The sequence below is a fragment of the Ascaphus truei genome, chromosome 16 (assembly GCF_040206685.1).
Source record: "Ascaphus truei isolate aAscTru1 chromosome 16, aAscTru1.hap1, whole genome shotgun sequence".
In the NCBI taxonomy this organism is placed as follows: Eukaryota; Metazoa; Chordata; class Amphibia; order Anura; family Ascaphidae; genus Ascaphus; species Ascaphus truei.
Genome location: NC_134498.1, coordinates 28,930,432 through 28,949,965, shown reverse-complemented (window position 1 = coordinate 28,949,965; position 19,534 = coordinate 28,930,432). Strand labels below are relative to the sequence as shown.

Genomic DNA, 19,534 nt, shown 5'->3' with positions numbered 1-19,534 from the left:
AGTGGCCTGGCGGTGGAAGGTCCGTCTGCGGCAGAACGCCCTCGGAGACTTAGTCGTGGCGAGACGGCCGCGACCGAATATCCGATTCCAAGATAGGACTAGCCAGGCTAATGCCGAGTAACACTGATTTCTAGGAAGTAACCCTTCGTTGTAACGCTAAGGTTAGGGCTCAGTGTTAGATGGAATATCTTCATTCTTTGTAATTACGGCCAACTTTCCAAACAGCATGGCTGGGAACTCAATATTTTATAGTACATTTTTTTGTATGCAGCTAGATCGACCCTTAGTAAAACGAGGGAGGCCTTTCCATTACTTGCACATCATAAAGCCCAAGAGTTTACCAGGTCACAGTAAATTCCCCAGAAAAGGCAGCAGAATAAAAGAAATAACTAAAAACACGAATGTGCCTGCGTTTAATAATATTAGGAAACCATTTTTATTACTGATTTTTGCTTTATGTTTTGCTCTGTTGTTTTCTATTCCAAATCACCCTGAATTGAATAATAATAATAATTAAAAAAAAAAAAGACGGTGCAAATCAAATAGAAAGTAGTTTACAGGGACACGGCTAATGTTATCTTCTCCCGCAGCCGTCACGAATTGCCAGAAACTGTAAGAGTGATAGCAATATTAGCACAATATACTTCTGATTGACATCATTTGTCTCGATTGAACTGATGAGATTGTACACACGTCACATTTAATCAGCACATGGAACAGAAATCTGAATTGAGGTTTTTTTTTTGCCCTGGTCTGCTTTTGCCATCTTCAGGAACTTGAGCAGATCGGAATTTTCTACAGCTTCACACAGCATCTGATGATCCTAAAGGCAATATAGATACCAGATCAACATGCGAACTCACTGGGTGTACCGAGATCGTGCTGTCATTGGGGGAAACGTCCTGCAACACTACACAGATTTGTAACTTTTTCTCTGAATAACCTCTTGGCTCACGTTTAGGACCGTGCATGATCTTGGCTCTCTAAAAGCAACCTGAAATTGTACCCGAAGAGGAGTCCCTCATAATGTTAGGGGTTGGGCTGAAACATGTCACTTGTATGTAACTGTTGATGTAATATACATAACTCTGTACCGCCATTCTACCATGTGGCGGAATATGTTGGTGCTTCACAAAGAAATATTAATAATAATGTGATGGTTAGTTTTCCTCAGAAAATCTATATTTCTTCCATGCTTGTTTGTTTTTTGGCACCAGTACGGTTTAGGTTTTGCCGCAGAACTTAATAAATAATCACTCTCCAGCATCAATGTATCACACGACTTGACACTTCTAAGATAGAAGGATTGGAGGAGCTAGGGAAGACTGATACATCAATTACTAGGGATCTACCTCATTTCCCTAGAGATTTGTATTGTACATAGTGTATCAGACTCAAAATAAGTTACGGTAAGTACAAAAGTGACAAAAATCATCCGCCGTGCTGCGAGGGGTTTTGTCATTTTGAAGTGAAACTTTTTAGCTGGCGGTGGCTCATTGGAAAACCTCATAGGGTAAAATGAATTCAGTTGTGACTTTCTAGGAAACGGAAGTAGCTGCTGTGCATGTGTAGAGTGAGGCTGCAGAAGGGAGGCACAAGTTCTCAGCAGCACTGTGGGAGCTGGGCGATTTGAGATTGGGGAGAGCGCACGACATGCACGTAGTAGGATCGTGCGCATGCGCTGAAGGCATTACCACCGTAAGCATACTTGTACACTTAGCCCTCCGTGCATGTGCATAAATCAGCACGCATGAGCACTGGCTGTGGCCGGCTCCCACGGAACCCAGGACCGCTACCTATCACCGGCTGCCTGTCACCAGCTTCCAGGGACAACAATGCCTGGAAAATGTACGGTGCAGCACCACTAGAGGTCTAACCTGCCGTGATAAGAGCCTGTTCCTGTATAATGATCCTGCCCCTACTCACTGCCCGGGGAACACCCTGTGACAACCATAACAGATACATACACACACACATACATATATATAAAATATATATATATTATATATATAATATATATAAACATGACAAAGAAAGAAGAATCCCAGATTAGCACTCTAGCATACAAGAGATATCAAAATTTATTAAACACATAACAAAATATATAATAAAAAGGATCCACAGTGTACCAAGGACTGATTGCTACTGAACACTAATGAATTGAACATACATGAAGTTACAGACATAAGTATGAACACATTCAACAGATCACAAATAAACTGGTATAAAAGCTGTAAGCTAATGTGTGAAAAACCAGAAGTAGTGAAGAGGTTAATGTGTCAGAAGTAACTACTGTATGTATAGGCTGCCATATGCACACACAGAGACCCAAACCCTAAAGTGTGAAGGACACTAAGTTGCCTCCTAGCACTTGGACCGGCCGGTCAGAATCACCAATAATAAAAGCTCAGAATAGATGCATATGCTGATGTGTGCACAGACAGTTGGTAATATATAGCAAACATGTATGAGTATTGCACATTGAATTGGCACACACAGATAAGCAGCAGAGCTAAAGACAGATGTCAACAATAAGTATAATGGAGTACTTAGCACTGGTCCAAGTGAGGGTTAATAGTGGCTGGGTGTTTGCAACTGGAGCGCTGGTAGAGAGTCCAGATAGGTGAAATCGCCACAATGCGCATGCTCAAATGAGCAGTGAGAGCGCCAAATTGAAAATTGCAGCATGGAGAGATGAATCAGCCTGGGTCACCGCTGGATCCTGAACAAACAAAAGAGTATGTGCATTGTGGCGATTTCACCTATCTGGACTCTACCAGCGATCCAGTTGGTAGAGAGTCCAGATAGGTGAAATCGCCACAATTAACCTCTTCACTACTTCTGTTTTTTCACACATTAGATAGAACGGGGGGGAAGGGTGAAAGAGGGGAAAGCTCCCGCATCAGCTTCAATAACAATAAAGTAATGAATAACAATAAAACAAATCATAATGTGCAAATAGGGCTAAAGGAACTAATCACAAAACAAACAGAAAGATTCCCCAATGAATGCACTCAGAATGATAAAGTGGAGGTGAATGGAAACTTAAAATAACTATTTATTAAATATCATATGGTAAAATATAATTTGTACAGAGGGATGTGGTAAAATGATCCAAGACCACTCCCTTATGACACACCAATTAATACTTCCGCATAAAATTCACGAGGAAGAAAAACCTGTGGAAACACTAGTCTATATGATGCCTCATAATATGTAGGCTATCACATGAAAGGATTAAATCCTGAGGAAATAGTAACTGCAATAAATATCGCGATACTATTATCTAAAAAAACTGATAGGGTACTGTAGTACCTAATACCAGTACTGAATCCAAGAGGATATAATCAATTGCAAAAAGTTTATACCAAGATTGGCAGACCTACAGTATGATACAAGACTAGTGAGTTGTAATGGTACAAATGTAGTGCGACATATGGTCACTAAGCGAACTAAGGCCGGTGAGAGATATTCACCTACATATATAATTATAACAAAACTGATAGATAGGTGAAAAACATCCTGAAAGGAAGGGATCCTATAAAGGGCTAGCATAAAATATGCAGAGATAAAGCCAAGAGGCACAGTTCAGTGACCGTATCCAGTTATAGCCTCCTGTCTATTGTGAACAGTATGTAATTGACAATAAACATGGATCAGAGATAGATTCAAAGTAGGTGAACTGTAGTGAGCCGTAGCTCACAAATCAGATAATCCGACACACAGGCTGGCGAAAAATTATTAAATATAGAACACTTGGTTTAATGTTGTCTAATGGGAGTAGTTAATCAAAGATTGCTGCTAACCCAAATGCTGGTGTCAGGTAAGTTCAGTAATTTAATAATACCCACAACATGTATGATATCCTGGGTCTGAACTAATCATAGTAATGATACCAGTGGTTGAGAAGCTGCAACAGTGTTCGTGACTGTTGCTGGTAACATATGTTTCAAGTAGCCAGGGTCCCCCTATTGGTCCACACCTAAATGTGGTGACACAATTGTATTAAAAAAGGGGATACAATGGTACAGTTAACTTAACTGTGTGTCGGCATAGTCTAGCTGAACTTCCTGTATGTTACAGAGTACAGCTCCGACTTCGGTGTGGGGAGTGAGTGTATCCACCGGTGAATCCTCCGGTGCCGCAGAGTGACATCATGCTGTCGAGTCACCTGACGTACGTTTCGCGCTGGAACCTCTTCACTACTTCTGGTTTTTCACACATTAGCTTACAGCTTTTATACCAGCTTATTTGTGATCTGTTGAATGTGTTCATACTTATGTCTGTAACTTCATGTATTTTCAATTCATTAGTGTTCAGTAGCAATCAGTCCTTGGTACACTGTGGATCCTTTTTATTATATATTTTGTTATATGTGTTTAATACATTTTGATATCTTTTGTATGCTAGAGCGCTAATCTGCGATTCTTTTTTCTTTGTCATGTTCACATATATTCATCATCCCTAGCACCGCCAGTAGTGTTTATATCTTACACTTCACCTTACTGGTTATAGCACTTCTTACTTTTGGTCTGTTGCAGGTTGTTTCTTGTGTTATATATATATATAAAAGCATTTCGTTAGCCACAGAACGGTATCATCTATTTATTTTTTGATTATTGAAGCTCGGCTAACACGGTACTGATACCTCTACATGTATATATATATATCTATATATATATATATATATAGATATATATATATGTATATATATATATATGTATCTGTACCGTTTCACTTAAAAACAGTGCATTTTTGAATGTATCTGACTGAAGCCTATCACTCCCCCTGTGCAATATGCGATTTATGTTTCACAAAGAATAAGATCCCAGGCGAAAATCAAGAAGATTGAGGCTCCCAGAACAGACTCTCGGGATCTCCACCGAATCCAGACATGAGAAATGAAGAGACAGGGATAACAAAAGCTGACCTAGAAGCATTATTTAAAAAAAAAAACACTTTAAATATACAAAGAGAAATTCAAAAGGCTTTCACTGACCTCAAGCAATAAATTGCGGCATTGGGGACCAGAACCGGAAAACTGGAGGTTAAAATGGTGGATTCCCTCCAAAGACAAACCAACCTGGAGGAAGAGGTTTTTAGGATCTCAACAGAATTCTCCCAGTTCAAAGACAATATAGAAGACCTTGAGAACAGGGAAAGACGTCAAAACCTAAGGATCAGGAATATCCCAGAATCTGTACCAATGGAGGACTTACAACCATACATCTGCAGGTTGTTCAAATCCCTACCTCAAAGAGGATACACTAATGATGACAGGGCCCATAGGGCATTAGACCCGCAAAGTTACACCCCGAAGAGAAACAGGGATGTAATTATAAGGATGCACTACTTTGCAACGAAGGAACTGATCCTGAATGCCTGTAGGCAGAGAGGAGGAACAGATATTACATTTCAGGGGGCCTCCACTCAGATCTTCAGTGACCTTGCACAAATCACAATTGAAAGAAGGAGGGAAATGAGACCACTGACATCAGCCCTCAGAAGAAAAGGAATCTGTTATAGATGGGGGTTCCCCTTCCACCTAATCATAATGCGAGAGGACAGGCAGCTAACATTCCGGACACTGGAGGAAGCTGAGGGCCAATGGAGAGCCTTGGCGTTAGCCCAAGAAGAGACCATCCACACAGCAGGAAAGAAGGAACACACAGCAGGAGGAGGGTCAGCTGACAACAGGGGAGCCCCCCAACACTGACAAATGATCAATTGAAAAAAAAACCTTAGATTCTTCAACACTGATCTATATAATCTGAAGCAGGAACAGGGCCAAAACAAACCCAATAAAAACAAAATAATAGATTTCCTGAATAATTGTAATCTCCCAGCGCTGTCAGAAGAAAAGCTGGGGGGGGGGGTTAAATGCACAAATTACAATAGAAGAGATCAGAAAGGTAGTTAAAAATCTCAAAACATCAAAAGCCCCAGGCCCGGTGGGCTATCTAACATCTACTACAAGAAATATTTCAAGATCCTGGCCCCGTATTTAGTAAATATAATGAATTCCTTTATGAAAGGGGAGGAAGCCCCGAAAACGATTTCACCGGCAAATATTGTGGCAATACACAAAGAAGGGAAAGACCCTCTCAGCTGCAAGAGTTATAGACCCATTTTTCTACTAAATTGCGACCTAACAAATTACAGCAAGGTCCTGGCAAACAGAATTAACATAGTGTTGCCGAGAGTAATAAACCCAGACCAGGTGGGTTTTATAACCAATAGGCAAGCCTCGGACAACACTAGAAAAATTGTTAATATTATTGATCAAGTACAAAAAACAAGGGACAAGGCCATGCTCCTGAGTCTAGATGCCAAAAAACCTTAGATAGAATAGACTTGACTTTTCTGAGGGAGACTCTAGAGAGGTTCTGGTTTAGAGTTCCCATCATGAAAGGAATTATGGCCCTTTACCATAACCCCTCAACCTCCCTTAAACATATGGGAGCAACATCCAAAGTCTTCCAAATTAAAAATGGTACAAGACAGGGGTGCCCTCTTTCGCCGTTCTGTTTGCTTTGACAATTGAACCCATGGCCTGTGACATAAGGAGGAACCCAGACATCAAGGTTGTAAAGAAAGAGGGGAAGGAGTACAAAATGTCGTTGTTTGCCGACGATATCATAATAACAGTTACCCAGCCCCTGACGACCCTTCCAAATCTACATTCATCGCTGACAGAATTCGCTCCTTCTCAGGATACAAGATAAACTCAGACAAATCAGAGGCTTTGAACCTGATGCTCCCCAGTAACGAATTGCAACTTATCAAAATGAATTTCAACTAAAGATGGAAGGAAAGGTTAAAATATCTGGGCATTTATCTGACAAGCTCATCTAGAACACTTTACAAATATAATTTCCCAGAACTAATTACACAGATCAAAAGAGACCTGACCTCATGGGACAATTTCCAAATATCATGGCTGGGCCGAGTATGCTCACTAAAAACGATTATTCTTCCCCGACTGCTCTACTATTTTCAAACCCTCTCGATCCTGATCCCTATAAGATTCTGAGGGACATACAAAACACGTGTTTTGAATTCATCTGGCAGAACAAGAAACCAAGAATAGCAAGGGCTATACTTATGTCACCAAAAGAAAGAGGGGCGTAGCGGTTCCAAACATAATGAAATATTACTTAGCATCTCATTTGAAGCAAATACAGTAATAATGTGGCACTCAGACAGGGACCACCACAGGTGGGTAGGGATCGAAAGAGCTTTGTCCGGGGATATCTCACTCCAAGCGAGACTCTGGTTTACAAAGGAACAAAACATTGTCTATGGACGCCCATGTAATGCAATAGAATATACTTTAAAGATATGGAGATTGGCTCAAGTTAAATATACACTAATATCATACCCCCCAAGACTAACCCCGCTATTGGGAAACCCAAATTTTCTTCCTGGAATGGGAAATAATAATTTTAAACAATGGGGGGGGGGGGGGGAAAAGATATAAAAGAAATAGGGGATGTTTTAGTTAAGGGGGACATAGTGGAGTTCGCGGATATAGTCCAAAAATTTGATCCCCACTCAAGATCTATTTCGGTATTTCCAAGTGAGACACTTTAAAAAAAAAATCCTTGTCCGATCTGCTTTATAAAGAATTGACCGGGTTTGAACAGCTATTTAGTAACAGAAAAGGTCAGAAAGGCCTCATATCCTCTATATATAAAGTGTTAGTGTCAGAGACCGAATTAATCATTTTTAATTATATGGAGGGATATGTAATATGATTTGCAAACAGAAATCTCGAACAAAGAATGGGGGGATATTTGGGAAGGAGTGGTCAAGTAATCTATTTGCACTAGAACAATGGAAAATGCATATAAGATTCTATTTAGATGGCACTTGACCCCACAAAGCCTAAGCAAGATCTATCCTGGTTATCCAGATCTGTGTTGGAGGGGTTGTGGAGGTGTGAGAGATATGATCCATATTTGGTGGACATGTCCAAAAATAGCGAACATGTGGTCCAGAATAAAAGATTGGCTTGAGGAGATGTTGGAGGTCAGGATATCCCTGGATCCTTTGGCGTTTCTCATAGCCAGACCAATCAAATCACTGAACCACCACAGCAACACAAACTTAGCTCCAACAGTCTCACAGCCGCTAGATGTGCAAACTCCTTCCACGAAAACGATTTAAAAAAGGACAAACGAGGTCATGAAGATGGATGAACTTACAGCATGCCTAAGGCTTTGGCCATGGTGCCGCAGACCGTGCGCACGCTGAGCGATCAGATTGCCTTATGGCAGTGATTGAGTCGGCGTGCGGGCAGAAGCGGGAGAGGGCACACGTTGCGCAAGAAATCAGTTGAAACTGATTTCTTGGTGCGATAGGCTGGTCACGTGGGTGGTTTGCCCAATGATGGCGAACCAGCTCCGTGACGCCCCTAGGCACGCCCCCCACGGCGCAGCACGTCTCCACTGGCCACAAAACGCACCCGCTTCACGCGGGTGATGTCACGGCCTTGCACGCCTCCGCACGGGCGAAGGCCCCATGGCCCCAGCCTTAGACATACAACAAAGACACACTACAAAATATGGGACCCATGGCTTACATATAGATAGGATATTTTCTAACCCTAGTTAATGAGGATAGGACCTAAGGAGAAGTGAGGAGTTGGATGGGTGTAGAGCTGGGTGATTTCCTGATCCTAAACAGCAAAGAGAGGACCTCCTATCTCTTTATAGTTGGCTGAGTAGAAAGATGATGGCGAGACCACCTTCCCCCCTTCCACATTTAGGTCTTACCCCCTGATATATTAAAACAAGTTTTTGGCAGAGTGGTTCCGCCTCCTCCCTCTTCCCCCATGATTGATCAGAGAACCAATCAAGATAAGGTAGGGAGGGGGGACTCTGGCTGTAAGAGCGCTCGTGATCACACAGTGACATCACACAAGGGAGCAGCCAGAGAAACTCATACCTCTCCCAAATCTAACTTTAAAATATAAATTAAAAATACTTATAGGTGTCAGATGTGGGTAGAAAAGTATCAACTACACAGATGAGACCCTTTAACATGTCACTCGAATTAGTTCACTTTAGGAGGGATTTAAACAAGCCTAGACTAGACACCAGGGGTGGGCAACTCCAGTCCTCAAGGGCCACCAGTTCCAGGCCAGGCTTTCAGGATATCCCTGCTTCAGCTCAGGTGGATCAATCAGGTGGGAGTTGCCCACCTTGCTATACACACACTATAACAATATATACTACAATAACTTCTATATGGATAGGATCTCTTACTCCACAGTAGGCGTCTCCACGGAATATCTGAGGCGGTACGGCACTTGGATTGGTGGCCTTCTCTCTCATTTCTTGAAGTAACCTTTCACTTACGGCTACGTCTACTAGTTCATACTTTATCAGGTTTGCATCCAAGATGCGAGTGACTTCTGCCTGTCTGTTTCTGACCTTTACAAGCAAAAAAAAAAAAGGCACAAAGTTCATGTCATAATATTTAGTGAAGTTGGAGGTGTAATTATATAACAGAGTTTTAGGGGACACTTCACAAGTATGACCATAAAGCAGAAATTCTACCCCCCCAACATAACACCTGATCCAGGGGTCCCCAGGAGCTGATCTGTGGTCCCCCAACACCCCAGTTTCCACGATGTTTGTAGTTTTTTGTGCTGGTGTTTGACACACAAAACTACAAACATGGCCGCCGGGTCACCAATAGAAGGCTGGAATGTCAATGTTGCTTCTTTCTATTGGCTGCCCCGGATCGCGCTTGCCAAATTTGGTTTCCAGTGTTTTGAAAGCTTTAGCCGATAGTGCCGCGCTGGGTCAGAGTATACACGAGGTCCGTTTACCAAGGCAATGTTAAAGGAAATGTTCCCACAATAAAACAAATTTTCATTCTTGCACCTTTTAGTATTAATATATCTTTAGTGAACGACCATTGACAAATGTCATTTTCGAACATATTTTTTCTTGAAGAACACCCTCGCACAGCTCAGCAGGCCACATTGCGCTTTACGTCCTGCCATTTTTGTGGAACTTTGTATTGATTTGGCGAAAATATCACATTTAAGTCTATTTTTGTGTATTCTCCAGCAATGTGAACTTTTTGCGAAAAACGTGAAACTAAAGATTGACTCGCAAAGCAAATTTGAAAACTTTTTTTTCAAGAAAAGCTAAAGACTGGGCAAATACTAGTATGAGCTCATTTTAGAAAGATCTATATACTAGTTCTGCTAACTTTTCTTTAGCAACTGAAAAGGAGGGAGCTATTTTAATATAAATGCAATTTCTCTTTAAAAATGGAAGAGGTAGAGTAGGTTTGTAAATCGAAATATACCACAACAAAACGGGAGATCTCAGCGTTAAACATGAGAAGGAATGTGCCCACTTACATCTCGGGATCCAGTAACACTGCTGTAGTACACTTTGATATTCATGGTTTTTAAACTTGATGTGAAAGGTGGGTATTGACGGTGCTAAAAGCAGTGCAGGATCAATCAATTGCTGGGCCAATCTGGTGAAAAGTATAACTTTCCTCTGTGACACTGGATGTAAACAACAGAATGTTTCTGTGTTGCTTGGAAACGCATTTCACCATGGAATGGATGACCGCTTCCAGCAATACACACGGACATGGATGTCACTGGATTATTCACAGTTGGAGCAACTTCTTTTCAATCATATCCCAACAATTCCTCCAATGTCCAACTCTGTACTCCCCCTGTGTGTCCTTCATTTCTTTCTCTCTTTCTCTCTCCTGTGTTATTCTTCCCATCCTGTCCCACTCGCTTTACCCCCATCTCTGTCCCTGATACCCTGCCCCTCTATTATATCCATATAACATCTCTCATGTCCCTGTTTTTCAGTGCCAGAGAAGACTTGGTAGGAGATGAGGAAGAGCAGAGGGGTGGGGGGTGGGCTTCTGCACTTAGGAGGAAATATTGTGTAGGATGGTGGGGGTGGGGGGGTGAGGCAATTTCCCTCTCTCTCCTCTTTTAATCAATGTCCATTCTCATCGTTCTCACGTTACCTATGCAAAGAGGATACATTGAACAAGGTGTCTAAAATGTGTCTATTATTAAAAGTTTACTTCATGATACCCAATAAAAAAAGAAATGTAAGAACTTTTTCAACCTCATCTACTATGTAACTATGTAACTTTGCCCACCAGCTGCAAGAAGCACAATAACACCATGAGAAACCTTAGGCCTGGGAACCTACTAAATAAAGTAGCAATCCATGGTCCTCGTTTCCGAGATATTCACCAGTGCACCCACTGGATAACAATACTTGTCCAGTGCACACAATATGGAAGCCGAGGTCTGCCCCATGCAGCCGGCCATTGGATGGTCATTGGAACATGATGATGCCGCTTTCTGTTGGTGACCCTCTCTTTATTTTAGTCAGAAGCCAGCACACAATCTACTAATATCTGTGGCATAAGGGGTCCCTGGAAGTCGGGAAACGGATTTTCATTTTGGGGTATTGGTGCTTTAATATTCTAGAGAAAATCAAGACAAAATCACCCGAACAAAACCTAAAAATGTTTGTAGAGAGTCTGACGTTCTGTGCATGGTTAATAAGAATTATCTATGCAAAAATATCACTGCTACCAAACTCGTGTGTGCAGCATTTATTTAAAATGCAATATGTTTTACATTGTTTGCCTTCGTTTGGTTTCTCTAACTCAGCAGCAACACTGGAAACCTATTTGGACTGGACACACATACATACATATATATATATATATATATATATATATATATACATACAGACGTTCTTCGGTTATCCAACGGAATCCGTTCTGGAAGTAGCGTTGGATAGTGAAACCATTGTAAAGTGAGTCCCGTGTTAATTAGTGGCGGTGAGCATTGGATAGCGCATTCAGGCATCGGATAACACATTCTGGCGTCGAAAAATGGCCCATAGGGTTGCATTTGTTGGATATGCCATTCGTTGTAAAGTGAAACGTCGGATAGCGTGGACTACCTGTATATCAAATAAAAAGATCACTTGTGAGCACATTCACATGTCTTAGGTTTGCAACCCTGCCTTTCACCATTATTATCTAGCATACATGCATGTCGTTACCCAGAATCCCTTGCTGCAGTGGATGCGCTGTATGCTAGGTGATAATGGGGAAAGGCAGGATAACTTAAAATGTGATGGGATATACACATACACACACCAGAATTATCAATGTCGCCAGCAGGGTTTAGTTGAGAAATTGAATACAATTTCAGTGCTTAATTTGCCTATTTGCATACTAAATTTCCCCATTACGTGCAATTCCAAAGACCAGACATTTGGTACCTTAATAACACTCTTCGCACTGTTTGCACATACAGGTGATTCCTAATGAATATGGCGAGATTACTTTTCAGGCGATATCGCTGGAAGGGTCCGTCGTTGCATTTTAAAGAATGATAAGCCTGACTAATATCAGCAATGCTATAAATCGGATGGCAGAACTTCCTACTGCAGAGAATTAACATTCCTACTAGAGAATTTCGTGACAATGTCCGTATATAAAGGGTTATGTGACCTGAATTTAGAGTCCTGTGACCTGGAAAATGTGTTTCAAGGTTTCAGAAACTTTTGAAAGTTGGAGTCAAATCATCCGTTAAAAAAACAGCACATTTCACCTGGTTCATGATCTCTGGCACATTGGTAAACCCTACCGATGGTACCGATGGTCAAAGGTGGTAGGGAAGGGAAACTTCGGTCGTGCAAAGTGTTAAAATAATGTGGTCACAAAGAAGACTTCCTCTTTTGGTGGGGATAGAATTGCAGACACATTTGTGGGAATATGTTTACCAAAATGTGTTTAGTTTTCTTGAACAAACACTTGCAATTCAAGTAAGGAAAGATTATGTTCAATATCTTCAGTGCCAAGAGAAAAACGTTCTTTGCTGCTTTGCAAGCCCCTTAGGTTGTTCAAATATGATTGGATATCATTTTGCATGAAGGTGATTAAAAATATGTTTAGATTCACCATGGGACGGAAATCCCCTCTTAATATTTCTTTTATGTTCACTAAATCTGACTTTCAGGCTGGTTCAGGCTGGTCCTTCCAAAATTGACGACCACATTCATCGGTTAACACAGCGGTGTGCAAACTCCCCTTACCTGCGCCCCCCTTACCTACTGCCTCCGCGGTTGTGCCCCCCCTCGCCTCTAATAATGCGTCAAATGACGCTGTGAGGTCATGTGATGTCCCGTGCCCCACAGCGTCATTTGAAGTCATGTCTCCATGGTAACAGGCATCATTTGACGCCACATTGCCATGGAGACGCGTGGACAAGAAGCCGGTAAGTAAATTTACAGAGGGCTCATGCTCTTAGCGCGGGGCCTCTGTAACTGCCACGCGGCCCGCGCCTCCCCCCAATAAAGTTCGGGGGTCCGCCCCCTTGTTTGCACACCGCTGGGTTAACATAAACCACCGTTACAATTAATAAAACCCTTTGCTTGGAAGGTGTCCCTATTAGTATTAATTAGGATGTTATTGATTATTTTGGTTATTTTTAATAAAAATCGTACACACACCTTTATGCCACATTTAAAGCTACCAAATGGTCTACGAGTAAGCCACTGACAGTTTCAATCAGCTATTAACACATTCTTACTACCTTTTAGCATTTAGAAAACGATGTTGGGAAGTTGGGGGATATATTGTTTAAGGTTAGGAGTGCAGGCTAAAATACCCTCAGAATGTTTTAATACCATATGCAGACTGATTACATTTGGCGATGAACACTGAGGTTGTCTTTCATGTCCCTATCTTTGGACATACAGATGTCTAATACAAAAAGAAAAGAAGAAATCCCTTTTGAATGCACTCGCAGTATAGTATGATAAGTTGTAATTTTAAAACCCTTTAATGGTAATATTAAAAATGAGTATAGTAGGATTGGTAGTGATAAATCCGTGAGCAATCTTGATACGCAACAAACTAGTCATAAACACATAGAATAAGATGAGATGGGGCAGTGTAAATAGTTGCTGACCCTTGGTATATTATATATATATATGTACACCTTCAATGAAAAGTAGGAATATTCCTGAAAGTCATAATATGTATGTAACCCATGTTTCTCCCCCCCTCTGGGATAAGGACTGAATTACTAACTGAGTGTGGTGCTGAGGCATACCTGCTAGTACAGAAGAGCTGAGTCTGCCGCGGTGGTAAGGGGCACCTGGACAGGCTTTTGGGTGGTCTCTGGGTTCTGGTTCCTGGTGTCAGCACCTCCAGCGGTGATGGGATCCTTGGTGTATGGATGTCAGTCCCCACCACTGCACTCCTTACACCTCCTGCCCAGGAACTGACACCCAGGCAGAGGTAGAAGGAACAGGTTGCTTTATTGGACATGCTGCACAGCTCACATACAGCATAAATGATGCTGTGCAACATCCCAGGACTTCAGATGGTGCTGCCCCGATAGTATGGGGCCTTGAGTCTTTATGCTCTTTAGGCCCGTAGGCCTAAAGTGGGCCAGCTCATCATCGCAATGGGAAAGTCTGACAGCCCATGCTCCTACCTTGGAAGGCAGAGCAAAACTAACTTGGGACACTCCTCTGATTAGGATTATTCCAGAAGGGACGGGCTCATGATCTGCTGTACACATCCTGATAGGACCTGTAGGCCCCCACAGGTCATGAGTCACCAACTCACTTCTGTCCATCACAGAGAAGGATACAGGGGGTGTAATACCCACAGAATTAACCTGTTACTGCCCTGCACTTACATAACAGTCGAAGAGATAGGTAGAATGGATTTACCAATGTTACATATAGAACCAGTGGTATACACTCCATTAGGTCCATATACATTCATTGATCAAATTAATACATTTATCTCAAAAACTCTGGGGTGAAAATTTCAACCCAGAGCACTAAATCCCCAATATGGGAACAGACAAAAACTATTAAAAAAAGTAAAACACGTGCAGAGCTTAACCACAGCCTAAATGTATTGCAGCTGTGGGGTCTTGTATTGACCAGTTAGGCAGCCATAGAATTATGCTGCTTGCCAGCAATTCGCTGCATCATTCTGCGATTGAGAGTCCCAAAAATGACCATTGGAATATTTAGATGGTGAACGCGTTTGCAGAAAGCTGTATATGGCTAATCTGGTCCGGACATGTAAGAGTCAATCAGCACTAGCAATGTGTACTTACACACAGACACACCCAATGTGTGATTAAACCTAGAGGTGCGGTTCGCATCCAGTTATAGCCTCGTTGGAGTAAAGATAACGGCTAGTGTGTCTCTCCTGTCCCATATGATCCTAAGATAACCAATTATACAGCCTTAGATACAAAATGCAGAAATATTTTATTAATGCAGGGTTGTGTCAGTAGCCATTAGCAGTTTAAATACTGTGACGAAGAAATCAAAGTGTGGGTACTTACCTCTGTGGTTGCCTGCTACAAGGATACTATAATATATACGCAGAGATATCTGTTATCTACTGAGGTAAGTATCAATGCTGAATGCTTAAACCGTAGTCTGAGAAAGATAAAATTGATGTATTACACACATTGCGTAGTGCATCATGTTAGGATATACTGTTTTGTATTAATTCACGGTTCTTTTTCACTGTATGCAATCTTAATCAGTTGTATTTATTATTCACTTGTTTCACAATTGGTGATTTACATTTGGTGTTTTATTATATTCACTGTTTATTGAGATTCTAACTGGTATTTTAACCAGATGATCCATTGTGATGTTATTAATGATTAAATATTGAATGAGCTGCTGTAATCCCTGGTGCGCTGTGCGTATTCTTTTTGTGCGTTTGGAGATTTCCCTTAGGGGTTGACTCTTTTTAGGAGATTACGGGGAGTGACTCCTGTGCACCTAGCAGCAAAGGGATTGGTTTCCAGAGTTCATTCAAGACAGCACGAGCGCGGATTCACAAATTGGATTTAGTTTGGATTGTTATACTTGATTTCACATCAATTCCTGTCCAAATGGTATATTTCACAACCACTTTTTATTATGATTGCTGGAGGCAGCTGAGTAATTTTTGCAGGCTACTGGCTCCTCAATCTACAATTATATTGGTCAAACCAAATCTCCTCATCCTTACTAAGGCTTGGTCCCCACTGGCTGCTGCAGCGCTCGCTATGGCGGGTGCTGCGGGGACAAGAGCTGCCTCTTAATGGGGCCGGCCCCGCTGCGAGGGGCGGCTGCCGTGCTGCGCGGCGAGTTTTTCTTCCAGACCTGAAAATTGAGATGGACACAGGCGACAGATCGCTAGGCCACACCCCCAGGTGGTTCAGCCAATGAGGGCGACCCTGCCGGGTGACGTCATGGCCGCGCACCCATCATGCCCCACCCCCGTCTTTCCCCCTGCAGCACGTGCAGCGCACCCACTGGGGTCGTAGCGTTAGGGTGGAACTTTCTCTGGGGTTTTGGTCCCAAACATTATGAACCCCCCGCCCACAAAATAGCCAGAAAAAGATTTACAAACAATTATTAATTAAAATGGGGGGATATTTGAACTTGAGAGCTTCCTGCTTGCAAGCTCTAAAGTTACCCCATTTAAAACAAAACAACCAAAAACAAAACTAATCTGAGGCTCGTATCTGAAAATGTGGAATTCGGCTGAGATATCTGAGTGAGATCTGAACCTGCCTGTCTCCTTCCTTACTGTGTGGCACAAGGTCATCTCATGGCATTAATACTATCTCTGTTGAGCCCCATTTACTGCTCCCATAAGAATATCATTAGGTTAATGATATGGCCATACATTGTGCTTAGCGAACATCCTACTAGAGAAGGCAGCACTATATCAATTATATTTGCAATGGGGCCCATCTGGTATTTAATAGTCACCCTTCCATAATGATGTCACACAGAGATCCTCACCTTTAGAATACCTATCTTGCCCATAGTCTGGAAATAGAGTTGGGAGTAGTTGCATCATTAAGCATGTTGCATGTTCCGTTCCCAAATGAGAACTTCCTCAAACCCACTATCCCTTTCCATAGTGTCTGTTTGTGTTACAAACATCACAAGTCGAGTCGGAACGTAACCATGACTCGAAATGCAAGACAATCAGATGACCTCTATGTAAGCCGTAGGATGCTCTTGACATCCAGTTCCTCAATCTCTTTCCTCTTTAGAATAAAGAAGGAACTACGCCTCACAAGCTAAAAACCGGTACAACACTAAAATATAAACTTTTGTGCAAATAAAACATTCAATGCACTCTATGCTACTCCAATAAAAAAGAAACATTTTTGGTACATTTCCCAACTGCCAGGCCGTCTGTTCAACCAAGTGTTTGGCTGCGGGCAGGCAGGGAGCGAGCACGCTGGCGCTCATGCGTGGTGCCGTCACGCTCCCTGCTCGGCCGGGAGATTTGTGGCCGGCATTAGGGCGCACGTAGGGGGTGCGATTTGGGGGTGCGACCACGAAATCACGGAGCTGGTTCGCCCCTATTGGGCGAACCGCTCACGTGACGCGCTTGCAGGCGGCAAATTCAAATTTGCTTGCTCTGCAAATGGCTGAGCGCCGAGCAGGCCCAGGTGCTCGCTCACGCTGGCCCCACACATTGCCTCAATGTGTTTCATCGCGGACAGCGAGAGCGCACCCGCCCGCTTAGCGCCAACCTGGCCGAGGCCTTTGGCATCTTTTGCCCGTTACTTGAGATACCCAGCTCAGAAAAAATGTTTCACGGGGTGAGTTGGAAGAGAAGCTGCAGAAGCCGAGCACAAATGAGAAGTAGAAACAACTTATTTTATCTTTAAGGATTTGTGAAGCAGAAAATAAATTGCCTCAAAGTGACTAAGTGGATTATTCATATTAATCTGCGATAGTGCCATTTGGGGCACAACAACTCTCACTGACTTTAATTGAAGTTTCCTTACAGTTGTGCCCTAGCCAGCACTATCACAGTTTCATGAATAATGTGATTTATGTTTAGCATGTATTGATAAGGGAGAAGACTTTGACACCCTTTGGCACTATTTAGCAGAAATAAAGCTTACTTGTTAATATACGGTCTGTGTGTGTTTGGCTGTAATCAATAATGATCTGAGATATTACTGAGGTCAGTACAGTAGGTATAGGATTTTTCAGGATGCAAAATACTACATTTTAAAACAACAATGTTTTAATGCCCCTACTTGGAAATTATTTGCCCCTCACTTGCTGAATGTCCTCCATATTAGTGGGGAAAGATATAGATGCCGAAGAGTAGTTACAGGCAAGATGACCAGTAAGGGTGACCAATGGTATTGCCATTACTGATTGGCAGGGACTCAATAGCGGGCGAGGGGTCGGGCCCAACTTGCAGTGCCAGACGGGCCCCCCTCAGCCACGAGGCCCGGTCATCCCCAAGGTAGATATATGTATTTGGGGGTGGGGGGTTCTTTTATATGTATGTGGGAGGGCGGGGGGCCTCTTTTATCTGTATTTGTGGGGCGGAATGTTTTTAGAATATGTTTTTGGGGGTGAGGGTTCTTTTATATATATTTGGGGAGTTGGGGTCTTCTTTTATATGTATTTTGGGGGTGGGGGACTTCTTTTATCTGTATTTCAGGGGTGTTTTTTTTAAAGATGTATTTGGGGGGAGAAGGTCTTCTTTTAGATGTACAGTATTTGGGTGGGGGGGGCTTCTTGTTTATGTATTTGGGGGGTGGGATTTTTTAAAACGTGTATTTGGGGGGTTATATGTATTTGGGGGGTGAGGGTGTCATGGGGGACAAGTACTTTCAATACCTTTTACCTTCCGAAATCAATTCAGTAGGCAGGACAACATTTTTGAATAAAATGGGGTTTATTCGGGCAAGCCCGCAGACACACAAAAGTTGCACAAATACAAAGAACACATACCAACTGGGGCTCTGGGGGGAGACACTAGCCTCAACTAGGTGTAGGGCGCCTCCTTCAGGCTGGTTTACCCTGTCTGCTCTACGTCCAGGAACACACAGTACTCTTTTCGGGAGAGCCACCACGCTCTCCCCCCTGGTTTCAGCTCTGTCCAATTCTCAGAACTTGGTCCTGAGAACTTGGACGCGAGAACTTGCCCCTGAGAACTTGGGCACGAGAACTTGCTCCCAGCACTTATCCTCCACTTAGCTGGGCTGCTCCGGCACCTCTATGCAGAGTACCCGCCGTAGGATCATAGCTCAGAACTTGGCCGCGTTCTTAGAACTTGGGAAATCTGTCTGTGGCCCTGATGACTTGGGGGTAAAATGTACTCCAAAGCAGCCGTTCGAGCCAATTTCTGCTGAAAACCTCCATTGACTTTATTGTGGATTTTCGGCTTAACATAATGAATAACTCAGGTTTAGTAAATACATTTATTTACGTGTTTCCATTTCAACATCATTTTTCTACCACTTATTAAGGATACTGTTAGGCGTTGATATCTCTGTCCCTTCCTCCGTGTATGTGAACTCACTTTTTTTTGAGGGGGGGGGGGGGAGGCGGAGGGGGAGCATACTTTGGATCTTGGAGGTCTGTCAGAGTTGGCCTGTAGCACTACATTTGGTTGTTAGTCTCTCGCTTTATGTGTGGGAGGGGATCGA

The 19,534-nt window shown here is 42.6% G+C and overlaps 1 protein-coding gene across 1 annotated transcript; it reads right to left on the bottom strand.

The window, feature by feature from the left end:
- Positions 1-496: 496 nt before the first annotated feature.
- On the bottom strand, positions 497-10,426 carry LOC142467680 (SH3 domain-binding glutamic acid-rich-like protein 3). The gene is made up of 3 exons (XM_075573609.1): positions 10,382-10,426; positions 9,270-9,437; positions 497-823 (listed from the first exon to the last, which is right to left on the bottom strand). The coding sequence occupies exons 1-3, from the start codon at positions 10,424-10,426 to the stop codon at positions 701-703; spliced, it is 336 nt and encodes a 111-aa protein (XP_075429724.1). The 3' UTR covers positions 497-700.
- Positions 10,427-19,534: the final 9,108 nt, after the last annotated feature.